We start from the raw sequence: 20634 nt of genomic DNA, 5'->3' as shown, positions 1-20634 counted from the left end.
CATACTTATATAGGAATCTTTCATAACCAGAAACCTCATTATCTAAATCATTGTCAGAAATCTGTAATCTATTCTATCTCATTAGAATAGGAAAATGAATAAACCAATTCCTAAATTTGTAATCTATTCTATCTCATTTAAGCTGAAAAATCTAGCTCATAAGCCATAACCAGAAGCCAATAAATCAATAAATCATTATCTAAATCATTGTCATAATTCAAAACTCTGTAATTTATTCTATCTCATTAGAATAGTAAAATGAATAAACAAAGTCCTAAATCTGTAATCTATTCTATCTCATTTAAGTTGAAAAATCTATCTCATAACTAGAAACCAAAAAACCAAAAAATCATTATCTAAATCACTGTGAGAAATCTGCAATCTATTTTATCTGATTAGAAATTTAGCAAAGGAAAATGAGCTGAAAAATCTAGCTCATAAACCAATAAACCAATAAACATTCAATCTCACAATTTGTAATCTATGAAAATCAATTTTCCTTGAGAAAAGAGGCAAGGGATAGACGGCGGCAGTCGTGGGTTCCCGACGGTGTGAATGTGATGGCAGTGAGTAGTGTTGGCCGGTGACGTTGGACGGTTGAGGGCCTTGAGGCATTAAGCAGCGATGAAGGAGACAGTAGTGGCCGGTGATTGGTGCTTGATCGCTATCATTGACATTGCAGTCGGTGATGGTGGTTTCTCGGGCGGCGGCAATATTGAGTCATTAAGAGAAGAGAGATAGAGGAAAGATGAGAGACGACTGACGAGAGAGTATAGGCGGAGCAGTAGAGGATGAGGGCATGGTGACCGGTGATGGTGGTTGCTCAGGTGGTGTCCGACGACAGCGAAGGGAGGGGTAGAGGGTTAGGAACTTAGGGTTAGGGTTTGAAAGATGGAGAGTGGAGACTGGAGAGAGGTAAGGTTCAAAAGTCAAAACTTGGATTTCAAACTCATTTCTCATTTTTCTCAATGAAATTGTTTCTTTTCTTTTTTTTTGTAACTTTTTTAGTTATATATAATTGGTTCGGATATTTATCGAATCGGATCAATGTATATTCGAGTTCGATTCAATTATACTGAATCTTAGATTCGAATTCGGATTTTTGAATACCATTTATAGGCCTAGCTAGGAGATTCTGGTGCATCACTTAACACAAATTGGACATTGTCTTCAATCTCTTTGGAATGAATGAGAGTGGTGATAGCTCTCTCTTTCTCCTCCTCTCCTTCTTCTTTTACGAGGGGCGCACTTAAGATAAGAGAGGAAATCTTTTACTAGTTTTATTATAAAAACTAGGGGTGCTCACGGTTCGGTTGGGCTATATTTTGTAATTGAACCAGTACTATCGGTTTTTGGAAAATTGGTAATCGAAACCAAACCGAAACCAATTGGTTAACTAGTTGACTAGTTCGTTTAACCATTTTACCAATTTTTTAGTTTTCTAATTTTTACAATATATTATAAAAATATATAATAAAAAATTATGAATACATATAAACTATTATATTTTAAGTAATAAATAATATATCATATTATATATATGTATATAATATAGAATTATATTATATCGATCGATTCAATTAACTGCCAATTTTCTATATTGGTTAATCGAAACTGAACCAGTACTTTCAGTTTTTTAAAAATACCGAACCAAAACTGTACCAATTAACCGATTTTTTGGTTCAGTTTCAATCAATTTTCTTTTTCAGTTTTTTTGCTCACCCCTAATAAAAACCAAAGGGCACATCGTTTCAGATGTAGAGGTTACCATTACTGTTCCACGATAAGAAGAAGAAGAAGTGTTGAGAGAATGACATTTTTTGAAAATTTAATGAAAAGTTAATAACACTTTTGTTGTTTTACCACTTATACTTAACCTTTGAAAGGTAATAAAACATATGTAATTAGTTTTTGAAACTACATGATCTAATAAATAATTTAATTATGACATCAAAAGAAAATGCGATGAAGCCTCCTTTTTAGACACAATTATCCAATGATAATGACCCTATATTCATTCAATATCATGGAGATAATTAACCTACTTAATGGCTACAAGGTCAGAATTAAAAAAAAGAAAAAGAAGCCATTACCCAATGTCTATCTTCGATGTTTTCGAATTGTTGTTGATCTGGATGGTTAGACCAGTTCCATTTTACCCTAAACCTGATCTTCGGTAAAAAATTGTTGAATTAGTCAACGAACTGTTGCCCCAAATGGTTTGACTGTTGAACCATTCGACCCAAAGAACAATTTGCGGTTTAGAGCAAGAATGAAAAAGAGAAGAAGTGAAGAACTCTCAAATCTGAGATCTATTGGAGAGAGAGAGAGAGAGAGAGAGAGAGAGAGAGAGAGAGAGAGAGAGAGAGAGAGAGAGAGAGATAAGTTAAGGGATGTATGAGACAATGAGAGAGATTTGAGAGATCTCAGAGAGTAGGCTAGAGATCTGAGAGATTTGAGATCTATTGGAGTCTAGATGACAGATCTAAGAGAGAGTGAGGAGAAAGAGAGAGATCAGATCTACTTTCATCGCCGTCGTTGCTACAACCTGCAAGTGACCTCCTCCTCCTCCTCTTCCTTCTTCTTCTTCTTCTTCTTCTTCTTCTTTTCTCTCTTCTAAACTCTCTCAGTCATTGGCATCTTCTCACATCTCTCTCATTCTCGAACACTCAAACCATTTTTCTCTTGTATATATATGCATCTTAGCCTAATATTCTAGATGTAGCGCGATCTAGCTGCTCCCTGCTAGAGGTGACCTAGGCTTCTAATCGGACGATAGACTAAGTTGATCTGCAAGAGGAGGATTAGAGAACCCGGGGTGGCTAACCCGGTGAGGTCGCTCCGATGCTTAAGTTAGCAAACTTGTTGCGAGCAGAAAATTGCTGAGAATATTGAGAGCTAAAGAGTAGAGACATCCCACATACCTTGAGCCATCGGAGGTGGAGCCTTTATCTAGCTGAGTCCTTGCGGGTTTCGCGGATCGGTTCTGGGATCTTCGTCACGATGGGATCCATTTTCACGTTAATTGAGGGATAACATTGTCAACTGATAAGGTTTATCCATTCTGCCCGAATCGGGCAGGGAGGAGATAATGCTAGCTGTTACGCGGCATGGTCCCGTGAAGTTCGGAATCCATTGGAGAGATTTTTGGGGTCACCACGTAGTGATGACATTTACACCGGATCCAAACGAAGCCTCAGGGACAGTCATTTTCATGGTGAAGTTAGTGGAAGTCAGTTGAGTAGCTTAGCTCAGAATACCATAATAAGCCCAGGTCAAGGGCAACCACTGGAAAGTGTATATAAGAGAAGAGAATGAGAGAATAGAGAGTGGTACCTTCTAGGCCTCAACCTATTTATAGGTAGGGGTGGCAAATTTTCACCCAACCCACCCAGAGAGTGAACAGAGAGTGAACACCCATTTGATCAATTTAAATGGGTTGGATTTGGTTGGGTTGGGTTGTGGATAACCATTGGGTTAACCACTAAAGGTACAAGTATGAATTCCTTAGCCTTTTTTTTTTAATTTCTTTATTTGAGTGAAATAATTTATAATTAATGCATTAATTAATTATTAAAATTAGTTTTCCTCGAATCAACATAAATCTAAATCAACCCGACTTGAGTTCGGACCAGTCCGAATCAATTTAGCTCAGTCTGAATATGAACAAACCTGATCACCTTGGTTTGATTTGTTTGGGTCGATCAGCCTAGTCTAAGCCCAACCCGACTTAGTATGGAGCAATCTAATCCGGTCCTAATCCAAAATGGTTCAGGGTAGACCGGTTCAACCCGAATCCGGTTTGACATGGCCTGAAGCAACCTAGTCCACTTGCTTTGGCATGCTCCTATGCGACCCAACTCGAATAACAGACAGTTATGAACAAATCCGGTTCATGCCAGCTCCGGTCCAACCCAAAGCCACATAGACCACTCATTTTTTGGATCCACTTCGGGTTAACTTGACCCATTTTGTAGTAGTCATGAACAAGCCGATTTGGCCCAGATCCGGTATGGCCCAAAGTGACTGCTCCGCCCATTTTGGTTTTCTGGTAAGACCGACCCAACCTAGATTTGGACCTCCCTGAACGCCTGTCCTGTTTCAAATTAGTCAGTTCAGTCCCAGACCTGTGCACAACCTGATATGGGCCGGTTAGAGTCAATCCGCTATTGATTAAACCGGTCCAATCTGAAGGAAGGGGAAATTCATCATATTGATGGTCGAACCATGTTGAGTGGTAGGGTGAAATTTCAAAAATTTCTTTCTACCCTTCTAGGAATCACATTCCTAGATTTAGAAAAATTGCTTTTTTCAAGGAACGTTCATGCATCGAACCGGACTAGATCTAAAACCAAAAGAAATGGAGAAGAATACTTGATACAGAATGTACACATGTAGTTCCCAAAGTGGTAGTTCACGTCCAAAGAGGGTACCAAAACCAGCTTCCATTGAAGATGGCGCAGCTTGAGTTGAACCCGGTTTTGCAACATAGTCCTTCACCAAGAACTGCAATCCAATAGCTTAGATCGAGCAAGGGATGTAAGCACAAATTGGATATGATGTTTTCTTGCAAAAATCAAATATCAGAACCGATCTCTATCAATCCAAGAACTGGAGGTCAAACTAAGGTTTGGGTGGCAAGAGTAGAAGGAGGGAACTAAGAGTAGAAGTGTGTCTAGAGCAATTCACCCCCTCCTCCTTTTATAAGCGTTAAAGATCAGCACTCCTAATCCAATTAGGAGGAGTATTCAATCCAAATATTTATTTGGATCTGGACTCTTTAAGTGGATAAGAGTTCTCCTCTTATCCTAATAGATGATCCAAACCCATATCCATACCCATATTCGCCAAAGTCACAAGATCGCTTAAGCTGTCATGTCACATCTTGATTAGTCCAATTAATCCTGGGCCTTAGGCCCATTAAGCAAGTGGCTCATGTCCCCTTTAATTGCTAGTCAATTTGGCTCTCTTTGTATGGCGTGAGACCCCAACAAGGATCTCACGTAAGCTCGTATGGGTTCGGCCAAGCTTCTGTGTAAGAGCCTGGCCAAATTCACTGATAAGCATAGTGAACCCCTGAGTCTATCAGTATGGGCTCTTAATGGGCTCAACATTTACACTAAATGGTTTTTGAGTCCAGCCATCCTATGAAGGCCCAAGGACAATGGACTTAAGTGAGGTATACTTCATCAAGTAAAATATCCTTAAATGGTCTCTTACACTTAATCTCTCAACCCTTAATGATCAAACATTGCCTGACAGGGAAGGACCTCTCCCCTAAATGCAAAGTGCAGTGTTGCATTCTCTGCTCGGATGGATCCTGGGAAGTTTGAAATCGACTACCGGTAGTTTTAGTTTCAATCAGAGAGAGTGTAGTCCCGGTCATTCACTTTGTTTGACAAAGGGGCTGATCCTGTCACTATGATCACCCATTGGAGTGAAATTTGAGACTGCCCGAACATACGTAGGTTTTGACCCTCAAAGGATCTCACTGATTGGCATATCAAAGACAACCCAATCGGACATCCAGTGAAGTACCATAATTGAGTCTAGGGGTTATGTGTAACTTTCCGGTTTTCCCACTAGTCTCCAAGGTCCAAGGCATAACTTGAAAATGGTCCGGGTTTAGTGTTTCCAACCAACACACATTACATGTGCTTCGGGTCTAACCCAAGCAGCTGAGACAAGCTACCCCAACCTACTTGGCATACACTGTCTAACACAATCTGGTTTGATCAGGCCGATCCTAATCCAAATGGTTCAACCACTCTTGATGTGACTAGCTTGAAGACAAATCCAGTTAGATTGTTCAAGTTGGTCTAACCGATTTGAACCTAAGTGGTTCGGTCAAACCTAAAACCCGAACATAGTCAATGGCTTCGACACTTGTGTAAAATTAATATGCATTTAATGTGATTTGAACCTTCACCACTTGTGTAAATAACAACTACTCTTACAACCAAGCTACCACCAACTTGTTTATTAAGTGGGAGTTAGTTTTTAGTTTTAAGTACATAAATATAAGACTAATGTGTTTGGGCGGGTTGGATTGAATGAAGGCGGGTTTGGGTTGAACCCAACCCCTTTAATTTTTTATAATTGGGTCATTAATGGGTTGGCGGGTTAGATGGATTGGGTTGAAGCTCCACCCAAACCAAATCCAATCCACTCAATTGCCACTGCTATTTATAGGCGAAGGGCTTATTAAATGATGGAAAGTTTGGTAATGTTCCCCAAGTTGGGAGAGCGAATATGCTCCTCACACATGGCACCTCACACCGACATCACAGGCACATCCCATAGTGCATTGAGAACATCTCAGTACTTACGTGTTATTATTTACGGGAGATGTTCCCAATGCACAGTGAGGTGTGCCTGTGAAGTTGTGAGGCACCCTGTGTGGGGAGGGGATCCCACCTCCCAAGTTGGACGACTTTTCCCACCCTGTGTGAGTTTTCCCTATCTCTCTTTTTTGATTTAGTTGTCATTTCCATGTCTAGTTTTAGCTTTGATAATCTCCTATATGAGAGCGGTGATTTCGCTGGGGCCGAGGTGGGTACCTCTTCTCAGGTCGTAGATTGCCACACCGAAGAATCACCCCGGGAGGCGCGAGAGGCCTCATGTGATCTAGCGTCCTCCTCGCACCGAGGTCGGCAGTCAGATAGCTTTGGCCTGTCAATGATGACAGTGGACATGCTCCAGTCCTTAGTAGCTCGGTATAGGCTTCCGAGCAACCTTGCCTATTGTCTTCTCCTAGGTAACTTTCCCTGGGAGCACGGTCACGATGAGATCGTGATCTTCGAGGAGTAGCTCGCAGCTGGCCTTCGTCGTCCACTTCACCCCTAATCATAGAAGTTATAAAACTTTTAACATCACCATAGATCAGCTGCATCCAAACTCCATACACAACGTAGTAGGAACCATCTCGCTCTTCCATCTATAACCTGCACCGTGACCTTGACATTTTCTCTTCCATCCTTTCAATAAAGAAGAATGCCTCCTGTGTCCTACCCGAGCATAGGCAGACTTATTACCTATCTCTTCCATCCTTTCAGACTGGACTTGAAGACAAGGGAAGCGCTCCAATCTTGGGCGGAGCTCGGTCTCAAGTTCGCAGACTATGTGACCAAAGACAAGCTCGTGGAGGCAGGTATGAGTCCTAGTAGGTCGTTACTTGTTGTGTTTTTTTTTTTTTTATTTCGTTGTTGTTTCTGACATTTTTCTTTTGTTATAGAAACCATGAAAATCCTTGCGAACGAACTCCTTTGTAGAATGAAGGGAAAGAAGAAGCGAGCTGCCAAAAGAGCTCATATCGAGTCTCCGCAGGCTAACGTCCCTGACCTCGGCCAGCCCTCTGCCGTGCAACCTCCATTGATCGATCTGGTCGAGGAGGAACCAGGAAAGGTCTCCCCGCCCCACGCACCCGAGGAGGCAACGTCTTTGGAGCCCGCTCCTGTAGCTTTTACTTCTTCAGGCAACGATAAAGCAGCTTGGAGCATACTGACTCCGAAGTATAGCCTCCTCAAGAGCCAAAGCACTGTATACACCGAGGAGGTCACTAACTGGGCCGAGCTGCTGGTCGCCTAACTCGGAGCACGTGCGGCTATCCACAGCATGGTGGTAAGTTTTCTGTCTTGACGTCTTCGACTTTGTACTTAAACTTTTCTTGTACTAACTGGTGTTCTTCTCTTGGCAGGTGAACTCCTCTATACATGCTCTGACTTTCCAGTCCGAGGTGCATCTGAAGTGGGCTCTTGCACCTGAATCTTCATCTCGCAAAGCTCACGCCGAGCTGAATTTAGCCCATAGCAAAATCAACCAGCTGAAGAAGGATGCACGGGCTCAAAAGGAGCTGATAACACTACTGATGCTCGAGAAGGAGGAGCTCGTGGGGGCAAAAGGCGGCGTTGAAGAGGGAGGTAGAGAACCTCGAGGCCCCCGTAAAGGAGCGAACTGAGATACTCCTTCAGGCAGTGGAGGAGTCCAAGACCAAGGTCGTCGAGGAAAATCAAGACCTCGGAGGAGTTCTGTGGAGAACTGATCGAGGTGGGGATGGAAGGCTATCATAAGGGCTTCAAGCTCAGTAGGTGGCTGACCTGGCGTGAATTCCCTCAGATCGACTTGAGCGCTATTACTACTTTCAGGGTCACAAATGAAATGGTTGTCGAAGCCGCCAAAGATCTAGACTTCGAGGCAGAAAGTGACAGCGAGCTGCTTGGCAACATCGAAGAGACCGGTGCTGGCGAGAGTATGGACCCTCCTGGTGAGGCCTCGGACAAGGGCGAAGAGCGCCGAGATGAATAGACTTCTTTTCATCTTCTACATTGTATACCCCGGGCTTACGATCTCGGTCTATAGTGGACTTTTTCTTCTTTTTTTTTTGTTTTGAACTCTTACATTAATGAAATACACTTTTTGACTTATCTTTTTGTTAAAAAATGTTGTGCAAATAACTCCCGAACTGGCGAACTAACCAAGTAGGAGTAGATGTGTCGGTTACCCTGAACTATCGAGCTACCGAGCTGGATAGCAAGTAAGGATAACCGGAAGTTTCCCAAGTGGAGGTTACCCCGAACTACCGATTTGGTCTACTAGTAAGGGTAACTTCACATAATGTACGCCGAGGTGAGCAGACATTGTAGGGTATATACCTGACTTGCCTGCACATGAGCTACTCGCTTAGATGTTGGTTGTCCCTTTGAGCTAGTGGGTCCAACCTATTATTATATGTCGAACTGGGCTAGATGTTGTAGGGTTTATATCCGAATTGTCTATGCCTTAGGCATGGGGGATGATTTGCCTATGCCGAAGAGGTGAGTAGGACTTGTCTGCCCATGCTGAGGAGGCGATTGGGATTTGTCTACCCATGCCGAGGAGGCGTCTGGAATTTCCCTGCCCATGTTGAAGAGGCGACTGAGACTTATCATAGTGCCGAGGTCTTATGTCAGCTCATCATCATGGCCCTTGGGCTTCTGGGTGTGACTCGCAGTCCTTTCTCCAGTTCGGCGATCACAGGTAGTATCTTCTCAGGTTGTCGATGTTCCACGCTTGAGGTACCTATTTCCCTTCTAGGGTCTCGAGCTTGTATGTATCTTCCCCGAATACCCGTCTTACTTGGTAAGGACCTTCCCAGTTCGGTCCGAGCTTATCAACACCGGGCTCAGGTACCATAACCTTCCGAAGAACCAGGTCACCGACACGGAAGTGTCATTTCTTGACCCGGGCGTTACAGTACCGAGCCACTCTCTACTGGTAGGATGGAGTCCGAATGTATGCCAGGTCTCGTACTTCTTCCACTAGGTCAAGATTGGTCCGGAGCTCGTCGTCGTCTGTCTCCTCGTTGTAGGCCTCCAAGTGTAGTGTTGGCACCTCAATCTCTGCTGGGATCACCGCTTCCATGCCGTAGGTGAGGTTGAAGGTGGTCTCACCCGTGGTGGTCTTGACGGTAGTCCGGTAGGACCATAGCACCTTGGGCAGTTCGTCTACCCACAGTCCTTTGGCTCGAGCTAAACGAGCCTTCAGTCCATGGGGTATGGCTCTGTTGGTGACTTCCGCTTGCCCGTTTGCTTGGGGGTGTGCCACCAAGGTGAAGTTCTGTTGTATACCCATCTTGGCACATCAATTATGGAACTTGATGTCTTCAAACTGCTTTCCGTTGTCGGAGATGAGTACCCGAGGTAACCTGAAGCGACATACTATATTCCTCCAGAAGAAATTTTGTATGTTGTGGGTCATCATCGTTAGGGTTTCTGCTTCCACACACTTCGTGAAATAATTCACTTCCACCACCAAAAATCTCCTCTGTCCTGTCGCTGGTGGGAATGGACCAAGAATATCGATTCCCCATTGTGTGAAGGGCCATGGGCTGGTGAGCTATTTGAGGTCGGCAGCAGGTTGGTGGTGGATATTGGGCTGGTGAGGTATCGCACTTCTTGACGAGCTTGAGTGTGTCTGCCTTCAGTTTGGGCCAGTAATACCTTTGTAGCAACGCCTTCTGGGCGAGAGCCCTGCCCCCCAAGTGTCCGCCACACAAGCCCTCATGGGTGTCACGAAGAACGAGTTCGGCCTCTGAGGGTCGTAAGCAGCGCAAGTAGGGGAGCATGAAAGATCTTCGGTACAACTGTCCATCTATAATGATGTACTTAGGGTTTCTGCTTCCACTTCTTGATTTGCGGGGGGGGGGGGGGGGGTGGTGTTTCGTGAAGCAGATAGCTCGCGAGTGGGTCGTAGGTCCTCTATGTACATGGTCCTCATTGTGTTGCTGCTTGTGCTGGCTAACCGGGACAAGGCATCGGCCTCAGCGTTCTCGGAACTCGGGATCTGGCTGATGATATAAGATTGAAAGCTTCATAGAACCTCTATGACTTTGGCCAAATAAGCAGTCATGGTAGGGTTGTGGGCTTCATACTTGCCGCTGACCTGATTGACCATAAGCTGGGAGCCGCTACAGATGATGAGGTGTTTAGCCTGTACTTCCTTTGCTAAAGTGAGCCTGACTACTAATGCCCCGTACTCTGCTTCGTTGTTGGACGCTGCGAACCCGAACCGGAGCGCATATTCCAGTTTCACCCCGCTTGGACCGTAAAGAATTATGCCTACTCCGCTTCCTTGCTGGTTGGATGAGCTGTCGACATAGAGGATCCAGGGCTCCTCGTCCTAGGTCGGACCTGCTCGAATCGGGATTGGTGTCGCACTGGTTGAAGCTTCCTCCGTGTGCCCAAGCTCGGCCAGTTCAGAGGTTGCGGTGCTGAACGTGCATTTTGCCACGAAATCGGCTAACACTTGGGCCTTAATCGCTGTCCGAGGTTCGTATTGGATGTCGTACTCACTGAGTTTGATGGCCCATTTCGTCAGTCTGTTGGACACCTCGGGCTTGAGCAGGATCTGCCTCAAAGGCTTGTTGGTGAGGACGACGACGGTGTGGGCTTAGAAGTAGGGACGAAGCTTCCGAGTTGCTATGACTAACGCATACGCCAACTTCTCGATCTCCGGATACCTTGTTTCAGCATCCTACAAAACATTACTAACATAGTAGACTACCTCGTGACTTGCGGAGATATATCTAATCCATTTAAATTGATTTTGATTTAGATGTGTCCAACCCAAAATTGGTCAATTGACACCTCTAATTAATAGATTAAGCCAAGTATCAGATTGGCTTGTCTTTTAGCCATGCCCCATTGGCGGAGTAGTCCACCAAATGGCAGGCATAGTTCAAAGAATTTGGTATTTAAGCAACAGTTATATGTTTGTGCACTACCCAATGCCTAGTTTTTTCCTATTGTCTTGCTTCTTTTCACAGATGCATGAGTGGCATTACTCAAATTTCCTTAGCATTTCCCCTCTAGAAATTGCGTCAGCCAAGAATCATGTTTATCTTGCACTCAACCAAGGTTTTTAAAACCTAACCAGACAAGGGACCATTGTGGGGACCTCGGATCGAATGGTCTGATCATCTGGTTTGAATAGATGACCCCGTTTTGACTTAAAAAGTTAAAAATAAAAAAAAAATAAAGAAGGAAAAAAGCAGCCAAAAACCAATGTCTAGGTCGATGGTTCAACTGCCTAGGTCAACAGGTTACTGACCAAATCAGCGGTTTTTGGCCAAAAAAGAGTTTAGGGTGAAATAGAATCGATTACCTTACCGGTGCCTGGGTTTTCCAATCTAGTCCGATTTTAAAAACCATGTACTCGACAAATGTGATGAAGATCTAATCTTCATTAAGGTCCAGCAGCTAAACAAGAGGAAAATAATGTGTTGACTTGAGTGGCGTTACTCAAAGTCTCCCTCATAGTGCTTGTGTGCTTGATTTCACTGCCTAGTTGACTTAGGCCATGTTTGGGAGTTCATAAGCTAAAAATAAATGCTTATTCAATAAGTGCTTAAAAACAAGTGCTTATTCGAATAAGCACTTATTTGCATTTGGCACCCAACTTCAAGTACCTATTTTTTAAAATAAGCACTAATTTTATATTGGGCGTTTGGTAGTCTTTTTGTCTAATAAGCATTTGTGACTATTTTGTTCTTCATTTTCTTTTATGTTTTCAAAATATACCCTTTGAAAGCATTTTTATTAAATTACTTTTATAAAAACACTTTTATGAAAGTATTTTTATAAAAGTACTTTCATAAAAAGTGTTTTCATAAAACTTCTTTAGTTAACTAGTTTAGTTTCGCCTTAAAACCGTTTTTTGGTCAAACATCATTGATTTGGTTAATGATCCATTGACTCGGGCGGTGGAATTGTCAGTTCAGACAATGCTTTTTGGCCATTATTTATTCATTTATTTTTATTTGTTTTAAGTCAGAATAAATCGTCCATTCAAACCTAATGATTGGACCATTTGACCTGGGAACCGGTCCCATAATGGTTCCATGTCCGATCCAATTTTAAAAAGCTTACTTTAATTACAGGTTTGGACTAACTTGTCCAAAGTTGCAAACTCCTATTTACACAACTAGGAGGTTTTACAATGAGATAGATGGCACTTTGATAAATTTGAATCGTTTATTTCTACATGGAATTCATTTGTATCTTTTATATTTATTAGATAACTAGTGGGGGCACTGGTTTTGAATTCATTTGTTCATGTAACTTCAAATTCAAATTTGAATGCATGGGAGTTGGCTTGGATTGGTGGAGATATCAACACTAGATAGGGGTACATGTACCGGTTTTGGGTTGGACTCCATTCAAATCAAAATCAATTTGGATGGAGGAATAAGACATATTCAATCCGATCAGTCTAGACCTAATGGTTCAAAGTATTTATTGTATTAGATTGGATCTGGTCCATCTCTAATGAATTTACATTGGATTGGATAGTATTTAACCAATATTTGGTCTATTGATAGAAGATAGGAAATTAGGAATAATGGACCAGGTTTAGGTTGAAATCAATCTAAATTAAAACCAATTTGAACAGATAGAAAAGTCCAGACATTGAATTGGACCACTCCAAAAATGATCCAAAATATTCATTGGATTGGATTGAACCTGATCCATAGACTCATATTGCACGAGATCCGATTGTACCAAATCTGGTCCAATTGATACCCTTAATATATTCAACACCATGAATATGACCTCCTCACATGAATGCTAAAGATTTAGGACTTGATTAATTTGGAACCAGCCTAAGTTGCAGCGCTAAAATGAATGAACAGCCATTTTGAATAACACGTTCTCAAACATCATAAAAACAAATAAAAGCAAGAGACGAAGTAAAATCGAAAATGCCTACAACCATGTTACAAAAAGCTGCAGGAGTCAACCATGTTACTAAAACAACCACCTCTTCATGTGATCGAATTTCCAAAAGAACTGAAACGAAATCTCAATAAACACACTATAAACAGTCTTAAAAAGATAGACTACCAATTTGACTGCAACACTTTTCTCCCGTGATTTTTCCCAGCCGGGTCAAACTCTGCTTTTACTATGAATGCAAAACAACCAGCAGTGGTGTGGTCGCAACAGAATCTACGACCATGGACAGGGCAGAGTCAATACAATATCGACACCGGAGCTGAGGCTGCTTTTCTGTTCACTGAATACAGTGCTGTCTTAATACATGAATCCTGGATTAATAAGACTTCTCACTGCTCATCGGTTCCAGTGGCCTATAAATACCTGATCATACAATTAACCTCACACAAGCATTCGTTTCAACTTTCAAGCACTTGATCAAAGCTACAAGCCTTTTGAGTTCATACAAGCATTCGTCTGAAACCCATCTCTTTGGTGCCAAAATGCTTGCTCAAGATTCATCATGCCCTCCCACCCAGTATTCTTCAGGAACCAAAAAACCAGAACTCATTCGTCACTCCACCCATTTCCACCCTTGCATTTGGGGAGATCTCTTCTATACGTATACTTGTGATAACATGGTCTCTCTCTCTCTCTCTCTCACACACACACACACAAATTATGATGTTTTTGACGTATGAAAAATGGTTGTGCAGAAGCTTGAATCTTACAATGAACAAGTTGAAGAGCTAAAAGAAGAAGCGAGGAGCATGCTGAGGAGTTCTGCCAATAAACCATTGGAAATGTTGAATTTGATTGACACGCTGCAACGCCTTGGTTTGGCGTATCACTTTGAGATAGAGATAGATAAGATGGTAGAACGGATGTTTGATTCCCACATTGGCTATTTTAATGATATGGATGATCTCCATGTTGTTGCTCTTTACTTTCGATTACTCAGACAACATGGTTATAATATACCATGCGGTAAGACTCACTCATATTTTTCTACACAGGTTCCGGTTGATATAAGCGATATACTATATACTTTTGATTTTGGGTTAATGGGTTAGGGTCGATGCAAGCGGATTGAATCGGATTCAAACCGGGGATATATATAAATTTGAATTTGGATCAATTTATCGAATATCCAATAGGATTCTATTTATCTATCTATCTATCTAATGATCTATTTCAATCTGATTTTGAAACGGATACCATTTTGCACTTTTATCCTATTGAAAAATCCAACAAATGGTATCCAAATCCAGTAAAATCATATTTGGTTCATAGAATTGGATCCGTTCCGTTTTCACTCTTCACCCTAGAATCAAGTTTGTAATTGTCTACCCATCACAGGTTAACAAGCCATAAGCTCACAGGGTTTTTTTATTAAAAGCATATAGGGTATTGTTATATAAATATTAAATATTTTTATGCATTTATCAATTTTTTTATTTTTCTATTCTATTAATATTTTTCATCTTTTCTTTTACTCTAACTTGTCTTGGTGACGTAACATAGAGTACAGATGATTATGGACTGGGACGAGTTTTTACAGGGTAGTAAAATCATTTTGGGCCTCTCGGGCCCATCCCAGCCCAAACCATGGACCTGGTAATAAGGGTGTCAATGGACCAGTTTTGGATTGGATCCCGTCCAGTCCAAAATCAATTTGGACAGATTGGACGGACCAACAAGACATATTGGATTGGATCAATCCAATCCAAAATATTTATTAGATTGGACTGGACTTGGTCCGCCTGTAACAAATTTATATTGGATTGTGTTGGATTAAGCCAATATCTGGTCCATTGATATAAGATAAGAACATATGTGTCAATGGACCGAATTTGGGTTGAAACCAATCTAAATTAAAATGAATTAGAACAGATTGGATGGTCCAGATATTGAATTAGACTGATCCAAATTGGTCCAAAACATTCATTAGATTGGATTGGACTGGGTCCATTTATAATGGACTCACATTGGACTGGATCGGATTAGACCAAATCCAGCCCAATTGACATCCCTACCTGGTAATATATGTTGAGGCTGGGATGAGCCCTAAAAAATCTAACATCCCACAACACATCCCGCTGTGTAGTAGAAACATCTCCCAATGATGGCATCATCATTTCTGATATTATCATTGGAAGTTTTTCTCAATACACAACGGGGATGTGCTGTAGGATGTGGGGGGCAATCTTGTGCGGGCTGATTTGATCTCAACTTATTTGATTATGCTGTTGTCCATTAATTACTAATTTTCTGCTGGTCAAGCAGATGTGTTCAATAAATTCAGAGATGAACATGGAAAATTCAGAAATGGCTTAACCAGAGACACACGAGGAATGCTGAGTTTGTATGAAGCTGCACATCTTGGAATACGTGGACAAGAAATTTTAGATGAAGCCCTTTCTTTTACTACTGCCCACATCAAGTCTGTGGCTACCAATTCAAGTTCACCTCTTGTAGAACAAGTGATTCATGCCCTAGAGCAGTCTCTCCACAGGGGTATGACTAAACTAGAGGCACGGCATTATATCTCCTTCTATGAGAAAGACCCATCACGAAATGAGGTTTTGCTTAAGCTTGCAAAGCTAGATTTCAACAGATTAAAGTCATTGCATCTCGAGGAGCTAGGTGAAATATCAAGGTAAGTTTCTTCAACTGTCCCCTCCTCCAGTAGGGGTGTCAGTTGGACCAGATTTGGTCCAATCTGATCTGGTCCAATATGAGTCCATTACAAGTGGATCAGGTCCAATCTAATCTGATGAATACTTCTGGTCATTTTGGACATGTCCAATTTAATGACTGGATCATCCAATCTGTTCATACTGGTTTTAAGTTAGAAAAGTTCCAATCCAAACCTAGTCCATCGTCGACACCTAAATTTTTATCTTCTATCAATGGACTGAATATTGCTTCAATCTGACCCAATCCAATATAAATATATTATAATGGATCAGATCCAATTCAGTTCAATAAATACTCAGGACCATTAAGTCTGGCTGGTCCAATTCAATATATTTTATTGGTCCGTGTCTATCCAATCTGTCAAAATTGATTTTGATTTGGACGAGGTCCAACCCAAAACCGGTCCATTAACACCCATATCTCTGAAGTTTGGTAATTACCTTAAGCATGTATATGTAATCTATGTATACAATTACAGGTGGTGGAAGGATCTAGACTTCGCATCAAAGATACCTTATGCAAGAAACAGAGTGGTGGAGTGCTATTTTTGTATAATGGGAGTTTATCCTGAACCCCAATACTCCTTTGGACGAACCATCCTCACCAAAGTAACAGCCATGACTTCAATTTTAGACGATACTTATGATGCATATGGTACATTTGAAGAGCTCCAACTCTTTACTGATGCAATTGAAAGGTTTGAAACCAAAACATCTTGATTATCTCCTGTAATTGCTCAGAATTTTAATAAGTCTGGATTCAATTTCAACAGGCGGGATATGTCTATATTGTTCTTCACTGCTCTTCTCACTCAATATAGTTCATGAATTCAGGTGGGAAGTCGATGAAACTGATAAGCTGCCAGAATACATGAAAGTGATATATCTTGCACTCTTAGATATATACAATGAAATTGAAGAAGAGATAAGGAATGAAGGAAGATCTTATTGTGTCTCTTATGCAAAAGAAGAAGTACGTTATATTATATATACATGGCTCTGCCTCTGCTTTCTGGTTTGTTCCATCTTGAGATCTATCTTAGTTAAGCAAAGGTATCTGACTTTAATTTTTGATTGTGCTCCAGATGAAAGTACTGATTAGAACCTACTTCATTGAAGCCAAATGGTTCTCTGAAGGCCACATTCCTACATTTAAGGAGTATCTGGAGAATGCCTTGGTTAGCTGTGGTTACGCCATGATACTACTTACATCCTTTGTGGGTATGGGAGAAATTGCAACAAAGGAGGTCTTTGATTGGGTGTCAAAAACACCTAAAATTGTTCGGAGTGCATGTTTGATTGGTCGTCTCATGGATGATATCGTGTCTAACGAGGTACTATTAATTTGTGTATCGATACATATATATTTAATTCTTCTTTTTTTTTTTTTTCCAGAATATGTCAAGGGATCACTTTAAAGGTTGTTTAACATTTAAAAATCAAACTTTTGGGGAAAAACCTTATAAAAAGGTGTATCTACAGCTACGATAAAATATACGATACGTCCCTTGGTTGAAACACTTGGGCTGTATTTGGTTGCAATGCAAATTTATTTGCATTGCTGCAAAATCATGGCAGTGCAAATGATTTTAGTGTACTTAAATTTTGTTTTAAATTTTAGCTTATTTTGTTTTATTGCAGTATAAATAAAGTAAATTAAGACAGAAGCAGAATAAATTAAAATCCGAAACAAAATTAAACAATAATTTTCATTTTTTATATTTGCACTTACATGCATTTGTACTAGTGCAAATAAATTTGTATTGCAAGCAAATACAGCCTTAGGCTCCATTTGAAAGGAGTAAAAGTACAAATATGTAGAACCTAAAATCTTATATTTTGTATTGTTGTATTCCATCCAAACTGAGCCTTAATAGTTAGTATGCATCTATAGCTAGGGGTGTCGATTTGGATTGATTCGACGAACCAACAAGACATATTGAATTGGATTGGACCTGGTCTATCTATAATGAGTTTATATTGGATTGGATTGGATTTAGCCACCATCTGGTCCATTAATAATAGAGAAAGAATATAGGTGTCAATGGACCAGGCTTGAGTTAAAATTAACTCAAATTAAAATAAATTTGAACAGATCGAACAGTGCAAACATTAAATTTGACCATCCAAATAATCATTGAATTGGGACAGACCTGATCCATTAACTCCCGTTGGACTGAATCCGATTGGACCAAATCCAATCCAATTAACACTCCTATCTATAAATCTGGTGTAGACGTACATTTTAAGTGAATTGAGCTCTTGTCTACAAATACAAATATGTTTGCTAATTAACCATGCGTTGTGATTCTTATGTTTGAAGTTTGAGCAAGAGAGAGGACATGTCAGTTCTGCTATTGAATGCTATATGAATGAAAATGGTGTGTCAAGGGAAGAAGCAATCACTGAGATACGCAAGCTGATCAATAATACATGGAAGGATATAAACGAACAGTGCCTCAGACCAACTGCCGCAGCAATGCCTCTGCTAATGCGAGCTGTGAACCTTGCACGCGTGTTCGATGTCGCCTACAAGCGTGAAGATGGCTACACCAACGCCCATGTGTTGAAAGCTCACATCGTGCCTGTGCTCATTGATCCCATACCAATCTGAGCACCCACGATTACACTTGCTTTGTTTCACTTTCACCATCAATTAATAATTTGTATGAAAGTCAAGTCACTGTGTTATTTGACTATTTCAACGAGGTCATTGAGTGTTGTATTTGTGGTTTTAATTAGTTGAGAAATTCAAATAGTTCATGTATTCATGCTTGCTTCAGTGGAATCTATATCAGAGAGTTTTGCCGTCCATCTTTTAACAATTTTGGTACGTCTTTAGTCATTACATTACAGCATTTCAGAGAAAGCAAAAATCACATGACGCCCCTAATTTCAAAGAATACTGAGGCAAGTATTGTTTTGGCCGTTTCAGTTTTTCTTTTTTTTTTTTTTAATTTTTTTCCATTGTATCTTGCAATTTAGGCCTAGTGTTACTTTTGTTTATGAATTTTAAAATGCGACAATTCAGTATCCAAACTTTCAAAGCGTGCCAATTTAATATCTACCGTTAATCAACTATTAAGTGATGTTGGAAAAGACACAAATACCCTTTGAATGCTATCTAATTTTTTTTATCAACCACCCAGATGTTGACAAATAACGAGCAGTCTCAAATCTTTCTCTTCTATTCAAGAAAGTTGGGGTCACTAGAATGCACACTAAGACATGACCCCAATATTTTTGAATAGAAGAGGCAATGATTTGGGATTGCTCATTTTTTGTCAACGTCTTGATGGTTGATAAAGAAAATTAGATGATAGTCAAAGGGTATTTGTGTTTTTTCAAATGCCACTTAACGGTTGATTAACAGTATTGTACTAAATTGACACATTTTAAAAGTTTGAGTACTAAATTATCGTGTTTTAAAGCTCAGGGGACAAAAGTGACATTAGGCCCAAAGTACAAGATACTAATCAAGAATTTTCTCTTTTTTCATAGGAAATTTGATTCAAGTGTAGTTAATCTACAGGGTGGGGATTATTGCTTATTTGTACAAGTGTAAGTCCATGCACATATAGAAGTAAAGATGAAAGAATAAAAATAAAAACTCTATCCATATCCAAAGAGGGAGGTGAGGGGTCCTCTCACTACAAAGCTTACACAGAAATCCTCTCCTCGTTTTTCACACATGGTTATTTATTTTTGAATTAAATTATTAGAAATAAAATAAATCAAAGTTAAATCTCTCTTAGGATACACATGTAATAGATTGTATTATGGGCCAAATTACGAAAACCAACCCAAGATAAGGACCCTATCCTCAACTTAAAATGATGTTAATACCCAAATTTGCCAACCGATGGCCCCGACTTGGGTTGGTTTGTATGGGGAATTAATACCCATGAGCCTGAACCCTAATTCAAGTCTAATATATTTGAAAAGTTTTCAAATTAAGCAATCTTGTCTTGCAGCCTTAAAACTAAAGTTTTCAAATGCCTAAAGTCTATAAAACTTATTGCTCAAAGGTAAGGGGTGTTTGAGATTACGTCTATCTTTAACATCTATAATATTATCAAACAATCTATTTTTAAGGGTAAAATAGTAAACTTGATAGTTTCAGATATTGGAGAATTGCTCCAACTCTAACAATCTTATCTTTTCAAAGCCTTTAAAAAGAAAAAAAAATCATTTCTATTTCTTTTCCAAATTTCAAATCCAAATAATAGATTTTCCACTTTTTAGACATCAAAGTTTAAGTTTATCAAATGCCACCAAAATCTAACCAAATTTCTATCTAACCTCATGCATTAAATGGGTTTACTTGCTAATACAATATGGTGCAAGTGAATACGTGATTTAACTTTTATGGTATACAGGGGAAATAGGCTATAATATGTGGAAGCAAAAATGGAAGAGTAAAAAATGAAAACACTTACATAATATTAATGTCAGAACGCGTGTTATGTATATGTACAAATATTAATCATATATAATATATGGTATTTAGATTTAACTTTTATAGCTTATATCAAGGCAAGTATATGTTTTATATATGATAGATGGTGCCAATAAACACGCGGACACCGAGGCAAGTATCGCTTTTACATAGTATAGATATAGATAAATATGACTCACAAGCTTCTACTAGCCATAAGGCTTCTATTGTATATAGGATAGATGAT

The 20634-nt window shown here is 40.2% G+C and overlaps 2 protein-coding genes across 2 annotated transcripts; one reads left to right on the top strand and one right to left on the bottom strand.

Annotated features, from left to right (window-relative positions):
* Nucleotides 1–9246: 9246 nt before the first annotated feature.
* LOC148867502 (uncharacterized) lies at nucleotides 9247–9609 on the bottom strand. The gene has a single exon (XM_088976485.1). The coding sequence runs from the start codon at nucleotides 9607–9609 to the stop codon at nucleotides 9247–9249; it is 363 nt and encodes a 120-aa protein (XP_088832611.1).
* Nucleotides 9610–13711: 4102 nt separating this feature from the next.
* Nucleotides 13712–18563, top strand: LOC148867501 ((-)-germacrene D synthase-like). Its single transcript, XM_088974427.1, has 7 exons — nucleotides 13712–13891; nucleotides 13967–14237; nucleotides 15537–15909; nucleotides 16429–16647; nucleotides 16784–16922; nucleotides 17035–17283; nucleotides 18273–18563. The coding sequence occupies exons 1-7, from the start codon at nucleotides 13754–13756 to the stop codon at nucleotides 18561–18563; spliced, it is 1680 nt and encodes a 559-aa protein (XP_088830553.1). The 5' UTR covers nucleotides 13712–13753.
* Nucleotides 18564–20634: the final 2071 nt, after the last annotated feature.

Source organism: Nelumbo lutea, chromosome 3, assembly GCF_056320005.1.
Source record: "Nelumbo lutea isolate HS-2025 chromosome 3, American lotus-T2T, whole genome shotgun sequence".
Taxonomy (NCBI): Eukaryota; Viridiplantae; Streptophyta; class Magnoliopsida; order Proteales; family Nelumbonaceae; genus Nelumbo; species Nelumbo lutea.
This window is presented reverse-complemented; position numbering and strand designations above follow the sequence as displayed.

Excerpts from the sequence above, each read along its gene's own strand:
- LOC148867501 (XM_088974427.1), top strand. The coding sequence starts at position 13,754 with ATGCTTGCTCAAGATTCATCATGCCCTCCCACCCAGTATTCTTCAGGA. Across the intron at positions 14,238-15,536 it reads TGGTTATAATATACCATGCG|ATGTGTTCAATAAATTCAGA; the intron begins GTAAGACTCACT and ends CTGGTCAAGCAG. Across the intron at positions 15,910-16,428 it reads GAGCTAGGTGAAATATCAAG|GTGGTGGAAGGATCTAGACT; the intron begins GTAAGTTTCTTC and ends ATACAATTACAG.
- LOC148867502 (XM_088976485.1), bottom strand. The coding sequence starts at position 9,609 with ATGGGTATACAACAGAACTTCACCTTGGTGGCACACCCCCAAGCAAAC.